Raw genomic sequence first — 17947 nt, 5'->3', positions numbered from 1 at the left:
TTTTGGATTTGAGATTTGGACTTATAATGGTAAAACCTAGCCCGAATTACTTCAAGTTAGCCAACAAAGAATCAAGGACATGCTAAGGACAATATGCATTTTACTTTAGAAACCAACGACTACGCTTCTCACTTGACTTATGTCTAAGCAAGTTCAAAGTCCTAATACATTCCCTAATATGTCTATTATGAGAGATATCTTAGTTTTAGGATGGAAATAGTCGCAACCTCGGGTTAAGGTCCTATGTCTAGGCTACTTAAGCGGAACCCTTATGTCTAAGGCGCTCCTCTCCTCGGTTTAACCACTCAACAATGCAAATAAGCAACCTTTTCAGTATTGACTTGTTAAGACTTACAGTGGCCTTCTCTAAATCCTAAATTTTTGGGAAAACATGTTGAGCAATGAATGGGAAGCAAAAACACGACTTCTTAGCAACCCTTATTAGAAATAAAAGGCTAACTATCCATAACCGGGCTAGAGACGGGAATTTAGAAAGACATATTGAAGAAAATACAGCAAGTAAAATGGTTGAAATTAGAATGCATGTGTGAAAAACAAAAGTTAACTAACGGAGAGTTTTGCTCGGGATTGAGAGCTTCGCCCTTCTCTTTCAAGCAAGGGGGAGTGTCACGTGCTCTTTCCTCCAACAACACAACTCTCTTAACTAAAAATAAAGTAAAGGCAAAGGGAAGATAAGCAAAGTGCTGGATTTTTATATATTTGAATAAGTAGAAAATAACTAAGTACAAATGTAAACAAAACAAAGCTCAATAAAGAAATGTAAAGTGCTCGGGATTTAAAAACCAAAAGCAACTAATGAAAGCAACTCAAAAGTACTTAGAAAGCAACAAAGAAACACTAAAAATGATCAAGAGAAGGAAGCAAGGCTTGATGCCTTTGGTGGAGAAGCTGCTGGAATTTATAGCTGTGCAGAATTGGTTAAGTCCTAAAACGATGGTGAATCACCCATTTCCAACTCTTTTGACTGACCAAATCGTGCTCAAACTGATAGTGGAACACTTCTTCTACACGTATGCATCGATTGGAACCACCAAAACGCATGGGAAGACGCATTTCATTAAGGGCAAAGTTGGAAGAAAACCAGTTTTTCTGCAGGCACGCAGGCGCCTGGCGCCTCCCATGTAGGTTTTTCCGACTTTTTGCTTCTTTTGATTTATTTGCACTCCCAAATGGTCCTAAAATGTCATAAATACAATATAAGCCAACCACAAACCATAATATATGAATTTTGCATGAATTGGAACTCAAACAACCGAGAAAAATCCGAAACAAAGCTGAAACATAGTAAAAACAGCATCTAAAACCTTCTTTTTACGCATGTAAACAAGCGTAATCATATGATTCATGCATCCAACCACTTGATAATTTCTTTCTTTACAACCTCCTTCATAGTCGGATTAAGTCTATGCTGGGGCTCTATAGTGTTTTTGCAGTCCTCCTCTAGCACTATCTTATGCATACAAAAGCTGGGGCTTATCCCCTTAATATCAGCAATAGTCCATCCAATTGCTCTCCGATGTGCCTTGAGTACATTCAACAGCATCCGTTCCTTTTCCCCAAGGGCAAGTCCGCTGCTATGATAATTGGTAATGTCTCTGATTAACCCAAGTAAGCATATTTTAAATTCTGCGGCAATGCTTTAAGCTTTAGCATTGGCATTCATGTAGTCGGAATGGACATCTTCTAGTTCCTCTTCAGATGCGTCGGCAAGACTTTCAGCGTCAACTACTTCTAGATGCTCCATCATCGCTTCTGTTTCCAACTCCTCTATTAGTGCTTCATCCAGTATCTTTAATACTGAGCAATATTCTCATTCAGCAGAAAATTGCATAGAGTCATGCACCAAGAATTTCACTTCTTGATCCTGCACACGCATTGTCAGCTCTCCTTTGTGGATATCTACCAAAGCTCTCCCCGTTGCAAGGAATGGTCTTCCAAGAATAATAGGAACCTCCTTATCTGCATCATAATCAAAAATGATAAAGTCAGCAGGGAAAATAAATTATCTACTTGTACCTAAACGTCTTCAATTTTTCCCTCTGTATGCGTCATGGATCGATCCGCCAGCTATAATGTCACTGTTGTGGGCCTTGCTTCTCCAATTCCCAACTTGTTGTAAATTGGTAATGGCATGAGATTGATGCTGGCGCCCAGATCACATAAGGCAAGTCCTATCTGTTGTCCTCCAATTGAAACTGGTATGGTAAAACTTCCAGGATCTTTCATCTTTGCAGGAATTTTGCTCGTGAGTATGGTGCTACAAGCCTTAGTCATTGCCACCGTCTCATACTCTCCCAGCGTTCTCTTCTTTGTGAGTATCTCTTTTAGGAACTTCACATAATTTGGCATTTGCTCTAGAGCTTCCACCAACGGTATGTTCATGTGCAGTTGCTTCAAGACGTCTAAGAACTTCTTAAATTGAACATTGTGCTCTTTCTTCTGCAACCATTTAGGATATGGTGACGCTATCCTAGACTCTGCTGCAGCATTTTTATGCTCTACCTGCTTTCTTTTCTCGGGTATTCTGTTCTGTGAATACCCTGTCTTAGGTGCTCTAGCAATTACTGGATTAGCTGATTGCTTGGATGTGTTCTCACCCTCCTTTGGTTGTTCAGATATATGCTGTGGTGGACTAGGTACGACTACTTCTGCTGGCTCACTGTCCTGTTCTGACTGAGGTTCTCATTGGTCAACTTGAGCAGGTTCCTTGATCAATTCTAGAGTGTTCGAGTGTGCCAGAGGTAATGCTTTCCCACTCTGCAGAGTGAGGGCCTTGCATTATTCCATACCGTCTCTCTTTGGCACTTCTGTATCACTTGGCATTGCTCCAACCGATCTGTTCTTCAAATCCGTAGCTAACTGTCCTACTTGCAACTCTAGGTTCCTTAATGATGCGGCCTGGCTTTTCACAGTGGCGTCATTATTGGCCATGTATTGCATCATCATCTTTTCTAATGATGCAAATGATCCTTCTGATTGCTTCTGTGCTAGCATCTGTCCTTGATTCGCAAAACCAGGAGGATAACTTACTTTCTGTTGAAAAGCTGGAGCATTGGATGTTCCAGCGTTATGTCCTCCTTGATTGCCACTCCAACTAAAATTGGGGTGATTCCTCCAGCCAGGATTGTACGTATTTGAATATGGATTGTTTCTACTAATATATGGATTCCCCAAATAATAAACTGACTTCGGATTTCCAGGGCAGTTGTTCTAATGGTAGTCTCCCTTGCAAAAAGAACATGAAATCCCTTGAATTTGATTGACATTAGCCTTACCAGCTGATGCACCAGCTAAACTTTGCTGCGTCATACTCCTCATTACCAAGTCCGTTAGATTCTCAATCTTTGAATTCAATGTAGTGTATGATTCAGACTTAATTAGCTGCTTACTTGATTTTCCTTGAACAGCTCTAGGATCAGACCATGAGTGATTATTTGATGATATTCTTTCTAAAATATTGGATGCTTCAGCATAGGGTTTTGCTAGCAAAGCCCCATTTGCGGATGCATCAATTACTAAGTGTGTGGCATCATTCAGACCTTTGTAATATTTCTCTATCTATATGCATCTTGGAATCCCATGGTGCTGACATCTCTGCAATAATCGCTTGAAACGCTCCCAGGATTCACTGACTGATTCCCCAGCAAATTGCTGAAAATTGTTGATCTCACTACGGTACTTAGCATTTTTGCTGGGTGGGAAATGCTTCATGAAAAACTTCTCAGCCAAGTCATCCCAACTTGTAATAGATTCTGAAGGAAGGGACTCCAACCATGTTCTGGCTTCATCTCTAAGTGAATATGGAAATAGCTTAAGCCTCGACACTTTTTTTCTCAATCTTTCATCCTTGAATGAATTGAAAACTCCCATAAAGAATTTCAGATGCTGATGCGGGTCCTCTGTAGCATGTCCATGAAACTGACCCACTGTCTGGTGCGGGGGTGTGGGCGTGCGAGCGGCTAGCATAGGCGTGGGTGTGCTGCAGCGCGCACATGGCAGGGCGATTGTGAGGTTAGCGGCACGGCGTGTGCGGCAGTGGCATGCTGTGAGGTTAGCGACACGGCGTGCGCAGTAAGGGGTGCGCGGGCAGGGGCATGTGCTGAGCGATACTTGCGTGCGTGTGGCTCCTCGATCGGCTTGTCCCTAAAATGGGGCCACTTGCTTGACCTCTCTTCTTCTCCACACTTCCTCTTAACTCTCATGGTTACTTCATTGGTTCTCAAAATAGTCAAAATTTGTTGGTCTGTCCAATGAAGTCTTCTTCGTTTTGGGGGTCTTTCCTCAAGCTCTTCCTTCTTGTTGGTGTAGGTGTCATCTTGGAGTGTTGGCTCAAATATGATCACATCAACAAATCTTAAAATAACCGAGCCAGAGAACGCAGGGCGTTATAGAAGGGGTGTGAGGCTAGGGAGGAAATGAAGATAGAAACAAGTCTTTGTGATGTTTTTAAGTTTCATGAAATCTCTCAGTTTTATGACCTTTCATGTTAAAAAATCGTCATAAAGTAAAAAAAGAATTATTGAATCTGTAAATATATGTTACTTCACTTAAAAAAATGTATTCAATATTTTACAACATTTTTAAATAGAATAAAAATTATTAATTACATATTCACTTTTGGTTACATTTAAAATATATGAACAATTTTGGTATTGAAATATATAGATAAAATGAAAAAGTCAAAAATAAAATTTGCAATTGTTTGGAAGTTAATATTTAAATAATATTTTGACTTAAATGTATTTTTTAAAATCTATAAATTTAAGGTCGTTAAAGTGAATGTCATTGCTAGCCGCTAGCCTTCACATACTTTGTCAAATTCTTCATGAAACTGTAGTTTAACTTGAAAACATATGGCACTACATTCATGGCAGACATATGACACTAATTTGAAACTAAACAAACCAACTAAAATTCCTAATAATCACAGAACATAAGAAAAACTCATTTCATCCACAAACAGATCGATCAAATAGAAAACAGATGTGTGAAACCTTTCGTGACGTTTTAAGTTTCATGAAATCTCGAAATTTTATGACCTTTCGTACGTTAAAAACGTCATAAAGTACCAAAAGTCATGCATCTGTAAATATATGTTGTTTCACTCTAGTTTAATATTTTACAACTTTTTTTAAATAGAATAGAAATTTTAAATTGCATATTCACTTTTCATGACCTACAATGTCATAAACTGACAAAAAATTGCGAGAAAAAAAAAACATTTTTCTTGCTAAAAAACACGACTAACCGTTTCATAACGTTTAAAAAATGTCACCAATGACAGATAATTCGTTAGTCGTCATATTTTCCCGCAAAAAAATATCGCTCCACAATTTCATGACGTTTTTTAAACATCATGAAAAGAAATTTTTTTGTGAGGTAGCCATTTTCTCAAACCCTTTCATGACGTTTTATAAAAGTCACTAAAAGTGTAGTTTTCCCACTTATCATGACGTATAAAAATTGTGACGAAAAGCCACACATTTTCATGACATTTCTTAAATGTCATCATAAGTTTATATTTCCAATTTTTCATGATGTTTTTTAAATGTCACGAAAAAACTAAAAAATTCAGTGTTCCTGCCAATAAATTGGTTTTCTCATTTCATGACGATTCCTAAACGTCAAGAAAAATAACTTTTCGTGACGTTTTTAAACGTCATGGAAAAGCCGGGAATCCGAAGAACTCCGTCTTTTTCCGCCAAAAAATGCGCCTCTCCATTTTGTTACGTTTAATAAACGTCACAAAAAGTGTATTTACTTTCGACATTTTTGTGATGGTTAGAAGAGTGTCACGAAAAGTAAAAACCTCGGAACACTCCGTCATTTCCCGCCAAAAACGCACCTCACCCTTTCGTGATGTTTTTTAAAAGTCACGAAAAACCAATTTTTTGCCTAACTTTTCATGATGGTTAAAAAAATATCACAAAAGGTCAAAAATCCAGAAATATCCTTTTTTTTTCTCTCCAAAAATGCATTTTTTACCTTTCGTTACGTTTTTTTAATAATCTTCAATCGTATTGTACTGTTCATGGGCGTCATAAAAGTCCAAAATTCTAGTAGTGCTTCAAGTATATTCCTAGCTTCAAATTGAATTTGTTATTCAAATGGAAGCTAGACAATGATGGCTATAGTAGTGAGTTTGTTGGGGGTTGTTGGAAGCTCAAGAGGGAATCCAGGGTAGTGACGATAGGCCACAAGAGATGTTCTGTTTATGTGTCAGAGTTTGTGGTTGCCAAGGGTTCACTGAAACAGAAAATGCACAGAGTAGTTGTAGATGGTTCAGGGCGAGACCTTAGAGTACCAGCAACATTAATGGCCAGAAAAGATCAAAAAGATCTGTCATCAGCTTAAGTTAAATAGCTGGGAAGTACAAAAAAGGGAAATGGGAATTTGATAGGTTATCGAGTTCATACATCAACTGTCAGACGTTCAGGCGAGCTGGTAAGTCGCATAGGTGGATTAGTGCATCGAAGGGTACGGGTTCTATTTCTAATGTGGCGACATGCTTGGGTGGTAGTACCAAGCCTAATGCAGAGAGAAATATTCTTTCAGATGTTAGTGTGTTCGATCTAAGAAAGAAGCAGCGGGAACCACTTAGATCAAGTGGGAGTACGTGGCTATTTCTCTAAGTCTAGGGGAGAAGACCATGTAGAACTCCCCAGTCTCGGGGCAGAATTAGATAGAGCTTTGGGAGGACCAAGCAGTGTGGATTAGTTCGTTGACGTAGCAGTCAGTACTAAACCTTGGTGGGGTTGTCAAGATGAGGGGGTACTATTGTTGCAGTGAGAGGCGAAATTGTTATGTTGTCTCCTAGTGGGAGATTGTTGGGTTTCTTGGATACAAAATGAATTAAAAGAAAAAATGGGGAATGATATTTAATTGGCCAAAAGCCTAAGTTAAGTTTGACCTAGTTTTTTTATATATGTGTGTGTGGCCATGGAAACAATTGTAGCCGTCAGAATTTGTTGGCCAGCCAAATTTTGGGGTTTTTTGTGGCAACGACTCGAGTGTTGGTATCACAAATTGGGGAGATCAAGATCGTCTTTGTTCGGGGTATAGTATCTTGATTATATTTGTGAGTTTTTCATTCCTGTACCTAAGTATTATTGGGTTTAGAATACTTGGAAGCTAGGAGACTTTTGTTGGGACCTCTAAGGAATATTTTTGGGAGAGTTTATTGTATCCAATTCTTGTAGTGAATTACCCACACCTGAGTGGGAGATTGGACGTAGCCCTTAGTGGTGAACCAGTATAATTTTGTTATGTAGTTTTCTTGTATTTACAGTTTATTCCTTATTTGCATATTGTGGTGTGTGTTTGATATTTGGGTGGAAGGAGAAATTATTTAAGACTATTAATTTTCCCAACACGAACATAAATACAGAGAGAAACATTAATCACCTTTTCATTAAACAGTAATTCCTATAACACCCCTTTCATTCCTTCTGACCCCCTTTTTTTTTTTTACTTCTTTCTTAATTTCCTTAATTTGTCAATAGGTGGAATATAGTTCTGATGTAAAATGCTATATTTTAAATACATACTTACTCTAAAACATTTCTTAATGATATCATCTTCATAGCTAAGATTTTTCAATTGATTTGACATCTTCATTATTTGATTATCTTTTTCTTTCTCCCTCCGCTTCATCATTTTGAATTTCTTATTCTTCTATTATTTCCTCAGTTATTTTCTCAATATGAGGAACATCATCTCTATCATGAAATTGTAATTTTAATTTGTTAGACAATATGTATTTGTTTATACAAAAACATAGTATATTAGTTATAAATATGTACCTCTCATTAATTATATGGAAGAATTTGTGTGGCAATAATTACTATGTCCTTCATTAAACGAACTATAGATTCGTGTTGCATATCTTTCTTTGAATCTTATCTGTAACGAGTCATGTCACCAAAAAGTCTAGCGTAAAAGGATGATCTTTTCTTAACATGTATATCTTTGTCGTTGTTGAATAACAATAACAACCAATATTTATTGTAATCTCAACTAATATACAACAAGATGTTATCGTCATCACAGAGGAGAACATTGCTATGAAGGATGAATTCACTGAGATCACCCTTCTCCCTGAAGAAACCCTCTTCAAAGTCAAGAATAAATTCATGTACCTCCATATAGGATGTGTTCAAGTTGCTTTGAAACCCCTCTTCAGAGAAGGCCTAGATGTCCCAGTTTATCTCGCCCTGAGAGATAAGAGGCATCTCAGATTTACTCCCTCTTTGCTAGGGATTGTTGAATCTAACCTGGTGCAAGGCCCAGTATTCTTCAATTGCAAACCTGGTCTTACCGTTTCCCTTCAAGATAAAAACATCATGGACGTCCTATGTCTCGATGTTCATTCTGAAGGGCTGGAGCTAAAAGATGGATCTCTCCAGTTTGTTGTTTCATACCGCATCTATTACAAATTGATGCATACAAATCTTTCTCCAAAGGCACTTGGCGTATCTCCAAAGGGTTACACCATGCTGATGGAAGTCAATGTCGAAAAATCTTCGATGACTATTCCAAAAACACTTCGTTGGGATGAAATCTCCAGAAACCCTATCTGGAGATTGCAAGGAGTAACAACCCCCACTAGAAGAACTAGCATAGAGGCGTCAATCACCGAATTTCCAGATGGAAACGTCGAAATACAATTTAATTCTGAGGCAATATACCCCAGAATTAGAGAAGTCATGAGTAGCCGCCCAAACGTATCTTCAGATACAAGGTCGGTAAACTCTATCAATAGATCTTTTAAAAGATCTGAATCAATGCGAGCATCGGTAGACTTTACCCATCCTATCCCAGACGTTCATTATGAAGAAGGATCATTTTCTCCTACCCAATCCGACATGGAAAGGAGAACTGCACCAGCTTTTAACCAAATAAACGTTATTTCAAAAATTGAATAACGTTATGAAGAATTGTACGGCAAATACATCGATATGTGGATTGCCGCACCAAAAGAGACAAGGAAACCTGTCATGAGTATTGGTGATTTCACCTCAAGATTACAACAAAGAGAGCTTGCTAGAAACGAAGCTCTCGTAGAAACGTTTAAAACCTAAAGACAGGTGGCAGTCATAAAAAATGGCACTGTTTGGGTCACTGCAAGAGGCAAAGAAATAGCTTCCACCTTCCCTCGTGAAGAAGAAGCTACCTTCTCTCACCCAATCATACCTGCCATAAAGATGGTGTCTTCACCCTATAAGACATTAGATGAAGACAAAGTACAGAAAGTTTGGTGTTCATGAAATCAAAAACATCCAGCATCAACTCAATTACTCAAATAAGATTCTTTCTGAAGTTTCTAAAGCTATTGAAAGAATTGAGAACCTGGTTCTTCCTATCATCTCGAATAACCCAGGGATCCCACAAGTGGACCCCTGAACCTATTTTTCAACCTAACAGTTTCAAGATTGGAACTCTCAAAGAAGACCCCTCGGATCTTTTACTCGAGATCAACAAAAGACTTTCTTCTTTGTCCACCGATAAAGGAGACTCCTCCAAGAAGATTGATGTTGCTAAGAGTATAAACGTAGTTGCTACAATACTTACTACAACTCAAGCCTCATCTTCCAAAATTCTACCAGTCACTATGCATACAGAAATGAAGAATCATTATCCTTAACCATCTCCCCCTGATCTAGGGAGGGACGATCTCCGCCATGATCAACGAGCCTATGATGGAACGTCAATAGTTACCTGGAATATCGACGGATATTCTGAAGCTCAAATGATGAATACTTTTCAGGAGATGATGATGGCCACTACAGCCTTCAGCACCAAAAAGTCGGTTCTACAAAGCGCCCGTATCCTAATCTCTAGTCTCTCTGGAAACCTAAGAAGTTGGTGGCATAACCAGCTCACAGAAGAGGATAGACAAAGAATCTTGACGGAAACTAATACTATTGTCAAACAAGAATGACAAAATGCCATGCAAATGGATGAACAGACATGGTTAATCAAGTAGTTTATGCAATGACAAAGAATATTATTGGCAGCAATAAATCCATACCGACCTCCGTATCGAAGCTCTATTAGGACTCCAATGTCAAAAGATGAGTAACTACAAACGGTATAAAAACACATTCCTAACCCGTCTTTAAACTATTACGTCATGCGGAGCAGATATCTGGAAACAAAAATTTGTTGAAGGACTTCTGCATTACATTGCTCAAAGATTCTACCAAGCGGCAGCATCAAACTCTACAACCAATCAGATTAATTGGTCAGAGTTAACCATTGGGGATATTACTGCCACAGTTCAAGGAATATGTGTCAATCTCTTCCTAGAGAATAAGCATACTACCAAAGTTATCAAAGATCCCGACTACCGTAAGGAATTGGGAACTTTCTGCTAACAATACGGTCTTGATTACGGACCCAACGATGAAAGGAAGAAGAGAAAGAAATCTTCCAACAAACGACTCTATAGTAAGAGTAAATCAAAAAACCCCGAATTTCCTAGGAGCAAGAGGAAATACTACAACAGGAGCAAGGGTAAAAGGAATTATTCGAAGAATCATTCTCACAAAGCCTCTGTTACTTGCTACAAGTGCAACTGCAAGGGACATTATTCTAGTAAATGCCCTTTGAAGGATAAGATCAATTCCCTAACCATAGATGAATATACACGTCAGTCTCTTCTCTATGCCATCAGAAGTGAAGAAGAATATTCTTCTTATTCCGAGTCTTCAACCGATGATAATGGTATCAACCTTATAAATGAAGAAGGCGCAAGTGAAGAAACTTTCTTTTCTCAAAGTGACTCCTCTGACGAGGACGGAGTCATCCCCTGCACTGGCCATTACGCTGGAAGATGCCACGACCATATCAATGTCATTAGCCAGGATCAAGAAGCACTCTTTGATCTGATTGAGCAATTGCCTGATGAAGATTCTAAACGAACGGGTCTCATCAGACTAAGGGAAAGCCTTGAAGTTGAAACCCCTCAGAGGAAGCCAGATCAAAAGCTAATAGAATATTCTTTCCAAGATATTCTAAACAGAGTAAAAGGAGAAGCTAAAAAGCCTATCCAAGTTGAAGATCTCCACAACGAAGTGAAGACTCTAAAAAAAAAGTCGCTGATAATAAGCAACGACTTTCTACTCTTGAATACACCTTTAGAAAGTTTCAAGAGTCTCAAACTGCGAAGGAAGATCAAGAAGGAACTTCCTCAACACCAGAAAAAATGGGAAAAACTTTACTGGTTGGTTTACCAAGTGGAATCAATTACATTAGTAAAGTTCAAAACCAGAAGTGGATGTCCAAGATTATCTTTAAAGTCAGAGACTTCCAGCTGGAGACTTTCGTTCTTATCGACTCTGGAGCCGATCAGAACGTCATCCAAGAAGGTTTAGTTTCATCTAAATACTTCGAGAAAACTAAAGAAGTTCTAAGCGGAGCCGGCGGAAATCCGTTGAACATAAACTCTCTAAGGTCCACATCTACAAAGACGGCGTGTGCCTTATAAACACCTTCATTCTGGTCAAAAATCTCAATGAAGGAGTCATCTTAGGTACCCATTTCTTAACTCAATTATATCCTTTTTCAGTCACTGATAAAGGGATCATTTCAAAGAAGTTCAACAGAGAAATTATCTTCGAATTCAGTCATCCGGTAATTCCAAGGTATATTTCATTTATTGAAGAAGATATTAGCCTTTTCATCAATAGTATCGCCAAGAAGGAAAAACAGAATGAATTCCTTCAAGATGATATTAAGACATGCAAGGTGGCTATTCAAATCAAATCGACTCAAAATTCAGAGCTTCCAAGCAAAGCTAGAAAAGGAAGTTTGTTCGAACATCCCAAATGCCTTCTGGGATAGAAAGAAGCATATGGTTAATCTACCATATGTTGATGGATTCAAAGAAGCAGAAATCCCGACTAAAGCTCGGCCTATTCAAATGAACAAAGACCTGGTCAAGACTTGTACAGACGAAATAACAGATCTACTCAAAAGGGGACTTATTAGCCCTTCTAAGAGTCCTTGGTCATGTTCAGCTTTCTATGTCAACAATCAAGCCGAGAAGGAACGAGGAATTCCCAAGCTTGTAATAAATTACAAGCCTCTCAACAAAGTTCTCAAATGGATTAGGTATCCTATACCTAATCGGCAAGATTTGCTAAAAATGATTACTATAGCAAAAGTCTTCTCAAAGTTCGATTTAAAATCTGGGTTCTGGCAGGTCTAGATTCATCCAAATGACCGTTACAAGACAGCTTTCAATGTTCCATTTGGACAATTTCAATGGAACGTAATGTCATTCGGATTGAAGAATGCTCCATCCGAGTTTCAGAAGATAATGAACGATATCTTCAGTAAATATCAAGATTTCACAATAGTTTATATTTATGATATTTTGGTATTCTCAAATACTATGGATCAACATTTCAAGCATCTGCAGCTATTTCTCAACATTATCAAAACAAATGGTCTTGTGGTTTCGCAACCTAAGATCAAACTGTACCAAATAAAGGTAAGATTTCTCGGTTATGATATTGATCAAGGAATCATTAAGCCGATCCAACGGTCTCTGGAATTTGTTGATAAATTCTCAGATGTCATACAAGACAAAACACAGCTACAGCGATTTTTGGGCTGTGTCAATTATATTGAAGACTTTATTAAAGACCTCCGTACAATCTGTCTGTCACTCTATGACAAGTTGAAGAAAAATTCAAAGCCATGGACTGTAGAACATACACACGCAATCCAATCTATCAAATCTCTGGCCAAGAGCATCTCATGCTTATCTCTTGTGGATGATCAAGCACGGATCATAGTCGACACCAACGCGTCAGATATTGGCTACGACGGTGTACTCAAACAGGAAGTTAACGAGAAAATCATGATTATCCGTTACCATTCAGACATTTGCAATAGTGCCCAGATAAACTATTCCACGGTAAAAAAGGAAGTATTAGCAATAGTACTTTGCATATTCAAAGGCAATAAAGATGTAAAGATTTCAGGAGATCTGATCAATAAAGATTTCACGATCCAGACAGATTCAAAGGCAAGCAAATTCATCTTTGAAAAAGATATAAAGAATCTGGTCTCAAAGCAAATCTTTGCAAGATGGCAGGTCATACTGTCTTGCTTCGACTTTCAAATTGTGCATATAAAAGGAAGTGATAACTCTCTTGGTGATTACCTCTCAAGAGAACATCTCTTGAAGACTCCTAAATCAGCCCTGAGCACATCCTCATCTCTTCCTCCCGATGGAACCTCCTCCCGGTCGAAGGTGGCCAAACACTCAGCGGCCTCCACCGCAAAACAATCAGCGACCCCCGTCGCCTAGAAATGATAGCACCATTTCTCCCAAAGCAGTAGCATCCTCTTCCAGAACTGCTACCTCAAAGGGTAGAAGACCCATTTCTCAATCATCTGTACCATCTCCCATGAGTGCAGAAAATTATGCCATGGATATTCAGTTTGAGACAATATCCAGACGCTAACAAGGTCCTTCTCAAAAGGCCTTGTCAATTCAATCAGGCTCATCTAGCCTTCCAATTCCTTCAAGTACGTTGTTACGCCCTTTCGGCAATACAACGAAGAACAGGCGTCCTGCTTCAGCAGCCGCTTCTTCTAAATCGACGATTCCGAGGAATCCTTCCTCGTTTTCTCAAATCGTCAGGCCAAAGGTGTTTCAGCTAAGGCCTCCGATCAATTGTTATTTACCAAAACTACCATGGTGGATTCAACCATCGAACCAGAATTCGACGGACCTTCGGTCCAAGAAGTCTGCAAACAAATATTTCCTCATGGCTTTCTTACCCCTTCCTCCCAGAAATAGGGTATTTTCATAGGGAATAAGTTTTTAGAAGCCTTTAAGCCACAGACTTACAACTATCGCGACTACATGAAGGCGTGGTATGTTGTCTTCTGGCTTCAAGGCTACAATCACTCTTGGTTTGTGACCTTTTGTAAGCAAGCTTACAAATCTCACTTTCCAAATTGGATTCATAGTTGGTGGACGTACTTTGGTCTCTTCGAGGAAATTTTTCCGGTCGAGGTTAAACGTTTGTACCATCTTTTTCAACAAAGTATCTACTCTTTTCCCCTCTCTAAGACGTTTAGATTCACTTTGTATTTCCAAGTTTTATGGATCTTCTGCTGGAATTTTCAGCTAGGACCCAGTGGCAATTTCAAAGCGTTAAGTAAAGCTTTCCGCATCAAATGGTGGGAAAATTTTGACTACTCCTACCTAGAAGCTGAAAGAATGAAAATTTAGTTCAAGACCAATGTTCATCTCCAAGACATGACAAGGCAAGAAGATGAGAGTTTCCTTCTCGCTAAAAATGTCGTCATTAGTTCGCTAGCTGGAGTCGGGTCTGAGGCCGACTTCAATTCAGTTCTCAATACCCTCGCGGTTCAAATCTCTGATCAAGACGATCTTCAGGCGGATGCTGATTCCTCCACCTCTGTCAATAATGATGTTGAAGACGACGAAGACGATTTCGATCCCTTCGAAGGCTACGACATCAACGATCCATATTTAGATTCACAGCCCTGCTGATGATTCTGAATCTGAATCTTTCAAGTGTTTAATTTAATTTTCTTATTGTAAATTATTGTAAATTAATTTGTTTAAATTTCGTTTAAGTTTTTAGATATGATCATTGTATTTCGATCTTATCATCACTATCCCAGTCTGTTATTTCGTGAAGGAACTGTTGGGTGTGTTGCCCTAAACTCGTAGTTTGTATTTTGTGTAAAAACAAATGTATATTCAATAAAGTTTTATTCAATAAATTTGTTGTTGAATTCATAGCATTGCATTGTCCAAAATCCAATAAACTAAACACCCGAGGTTATTTTAGTGTGCCCGGGACAGTATATATACTGGGTATATATTTGATATACGAGGTATATGTTTGATATACCCCTGATATACAAGTGGATCATGTCCCGTGAATAACCTAACTCGGTAATTGAGTTTGACCGATTAATCTCGTATCGTTGGAGCTTCTAATTTGTAGGTCCATTAGGTCCCCTTGCTAGCTCATAACAGATAAACGAAGATCAAGTTTTTGGAAGAATTTTAACTGTTCAAATTACTTAAGGGATTATATGTATATTGATACATTATAATATATAGTTAATTCTAAATTGAAACTATATATTATGAGAGAAATTATTTGAATGAGATTCAAATAAAATTAATACGAATAAGATTAATATTAAAACTATAGGTTAAAAATAATGTGCATAAGATGTACATTAGAACTATAGGTTATAAGAGAGAATATGGTTTAATTAAATATTAGATATTTAATTAAATGTTAAATAATTAATTGTTAATTATTTAATATTACATTTAATTAATTAATTATTAATATTAATTAACTATTAATTTGATTAATAATTTTTTAATATATTATATTTTAATTAATTAATATTTATCAATTATTATTATTAATTATTAATTTTGAATAACAATTGTTTTTTTAACTCCCTTGCATTTTAGTGAGGAGTCGGGAGTTTTATGACGTGGGGTAACTCCCCACGTCATAAGTTGGTTTTCCTTTTCATCTCAAATGACAGAAGTGTTCTGTGATGAAAAAAAAGGAAAAACAGAAAAGAACTCCAAGTCTCTCTTGATCTCTCAATCAATCTCTCTCATACTCTCCTTCTCGTTCCAAAGAAACGCTCCCACAAGCGTGTTCTCGAAACCCAAGAGGATAGCAAGGAAGACACGGTGGTGGTGTTCGGGTGGAAACCGTTGAAGAAACGTTCTTCAAAGGTAAAATTTTTCCCTGTATTTTCTTCTTAACCGTTTTGATTTTGTTTCCCAAATATCACGAACAACGGTCCGCTTCCGCTCCGGGATTCACATCCCTTCAATTGGTATTAGAGCCAGGTTGTTGTTCTGATTTTTTGGGAGCAAAATCGGTGTTTTTGGTGGGTGTTTTCATATTTTCGAAATATGGGTTTGCGGGTTGGAAAAATTTTCGGTTTTTGGCATGTAGATTGCGATTTAAGTCTTGATTTCATCATGTAAAGGCTCGGTATTTTGGGTATTGAGTTTCTTTATCGAGTCTGTAAGTCCGGGTCGCTCGAAAGTTGTTCGTGGCGTCGGATTTAGGGAGAAATTGCAGAAAACAATGAAGAAGACGAAGCAGACTGCGCAGCAGCGCCGTGGCGCTGCCCTTAGGCACCGAGGCACTGTCCCGGGTGTTTTTCGGTGCATTTTCATGGTTCCAGTTCGCGGTTCGAGGGCGGTTGCAGTCATTTTCTCATTTTTGTATTATTTTGCTTTCTTAGGGTGCCAAAAATCGTTCCAACTTTGCTATTTAATTATTTTATGCATTATGAATGTATATTTTAATTAAAAGCATATTGCATATTGTATGCCATATAGTTTTAAAATCCCACCATAGGTTTGACTGGGCGTTTATGCTGAACGCACGCACTAAGCGTGGTAACAATTATATAGATGCAAGCGCACACCTGTCAGAGTAATATAAAATGGATGGAGTATCCAAGTATCGATCCTCAAGGACTTCTAAATAATTTCCAAACTCTGAAGTTTTAAAGAATAGTGAATGTTGAAATGAGTGATTCTTGTAAAATGGGAAGTGGTCACAAATAATGGTTTTGGATTTGGGATTTGGACTTATAATAATAAAACCTAGCCCGATTTACTTCAAGTTAGCCAACAAAGAATCAAGGACATGCTAAGGATAATATGCATTTTACTTTAGAAACTAACGACTACGCTTCTCACTTTACTTATGTCTAAGCAAGTTCAAAGTCCTAAGACATTCCCTAATATGTCTATTATGAGATATATCGTAGTTTTAGGATGGAAATAGTCGCAACCTCGGGTTAAGGTCCTATGTCTAGGCTACTTAAGCGGAACCCTTATGTCTAAGGCGCTCCTCTCCTCGGTTTAACCACTCAACAATGCAAATAAGCAACCTTTTCAGTATTGACTTGTTAAGACTTACAGTGGCCTTCTCTAAATCCTAACTTTTTGGGAAAACATGTTGAGCAATGAATGGAAAGCAAAAACACTTCTTCTTAGCAACCCTTTTTAGACATAAAAGGCTAACTATCCATAACCAGGCTAGAGACGGGAATTTAGAGAGACATATTGAAGAAAATACAGCAAGTAAAATGGTTGAATGTGGAATGCATGTGTGAAAAACAAAAGTTAACTAACGAGAGTTTTTTATCGGGATTGAGAGCTTCGCCCTTCTCTTTCAAGCAAGGGAGAGTGTCACGTGCTCTTTCCTCCAAAAACACAACTCTCTTAACTAAAAATAAAGTAAAGGCAAAGAGAGAATAAGCAAAGTGCTAGATTTTTATATATTTGAATAAGTAGTAAATAACTAAGTACAAATGGAAACAAAACAAAGCTCGATAAAAGAATGTAAAGTACTCGGGATTTAAAAACCAAAAGCAACTAATGAAAGCAACTCAAAAGTACTTAGAAAGCAACAAAGAAACACTAAAAATGATCAAGAGAAGGAAGCAAGGCTTGATGATTTTGGTGGAGAAGTTGCTGGAATTTATAGCTGTGCAGAATTGGTTAGGTAGGTCCTAAAACGATGGTGAATCACCCATTTCCAACTCTTTTGACTGACCAAATCGTGCTCAAACTGATAGTGGAACACTTCTTTCTACACGTATGCATCGGTTGGAACCACCAAAACGCATTGGAAGACGCGTTTCATTAAGGGCAAAGTTGGAAGAAAAACTGTTTTCTGCAGGCTTCCCAGGCGCCTGGCGCCTCCTGAGGTGTTTTTTCGTCTTTTCGCTTCTTTTGATTAATTTGCACTCCCAAATGGTCCTAAAATGTCATAAATACAATATAAGCCATCCACAAACCATAGTATATGAATTTTGCATGAATTGGAACTCAAACGATCGAGAAAAAGTCCGAAACAAAGCTGAAACA

The 17947-nt window shown here is 38.0% G+C and overlaps 1 protein-coding gene across 1 annotated transcript; it reads right to left on the bottom strand.

Moving 5' to 3' along the window:
- Positions 1 to 1660: 1660 nt before the first annotated feature.
- LOC148213178 (uncharacterized) lies at positions 1661 to 3987 on the bottom strand. The gene is made up of 6 exons (XM_088123485.1): positions 3612 to 3987; positions 3297 to 3503; positions 2827 to 3065; positions 2181 to 2694; positions 1865 to 1980; positions 1661 to 1810 (listed from the first exon to the last, which is right to left on the bottom strand). Exons 1-6 carry the CDS (start codon positions 3985 to 3987, stop codon positions 1661 to 1663), a joined length of 1602 nt encoding a protein of 533 aa, XP_087979611.1.
- Positions 3988 to 17947: the final 13960 nt, after the last annotated feature.

Source organism: Momordica charantia (genome assembly GCF_013281855.1).
Source record: "Momordica charantia cultivar OHB3-1 chromosome 1 unlocalized genomic scaffold, Mcharantia_2.0 BLBB01000001.1, whole genome shotgun sequence".
NCBI lineage: Eukaryota > Viridiplantae > Streptophyta > Magnoliopsida > Cucurbitales > Cucurbitaceae > Momordica > Momordica charantia.
Note: the sequence above shows the minus strand (reverse complement) of the source record. Positions and strands in the feature narration are given on the sequence as shown.

Excerpts from the sequence above, each read along its gene's own strand:
- LOC148213178 (XM_088123485.1), bottom strand. The coding sequence starts at position 3,987 with ATGCTAGCCGCTCGCACGCCCACACCCCCGCACCAGACAGTGGGTCAG. Across the intron at positions 2,695-2,826 it reads CAATGCCAAGTGATACAGAA|TCAGAACAGGACAGTGAGCC; the intron begins GTGCCAAAGAGA and ends TGAGAACCTCAG. Across the intron at positions 1,981-2,180 it reads ACAGATAGGACTTGCCTTAT|ATAAGGAGGTTCCTATTATT; the intron begins GTGATCTGGGCG and ends ATTATGATGCAG.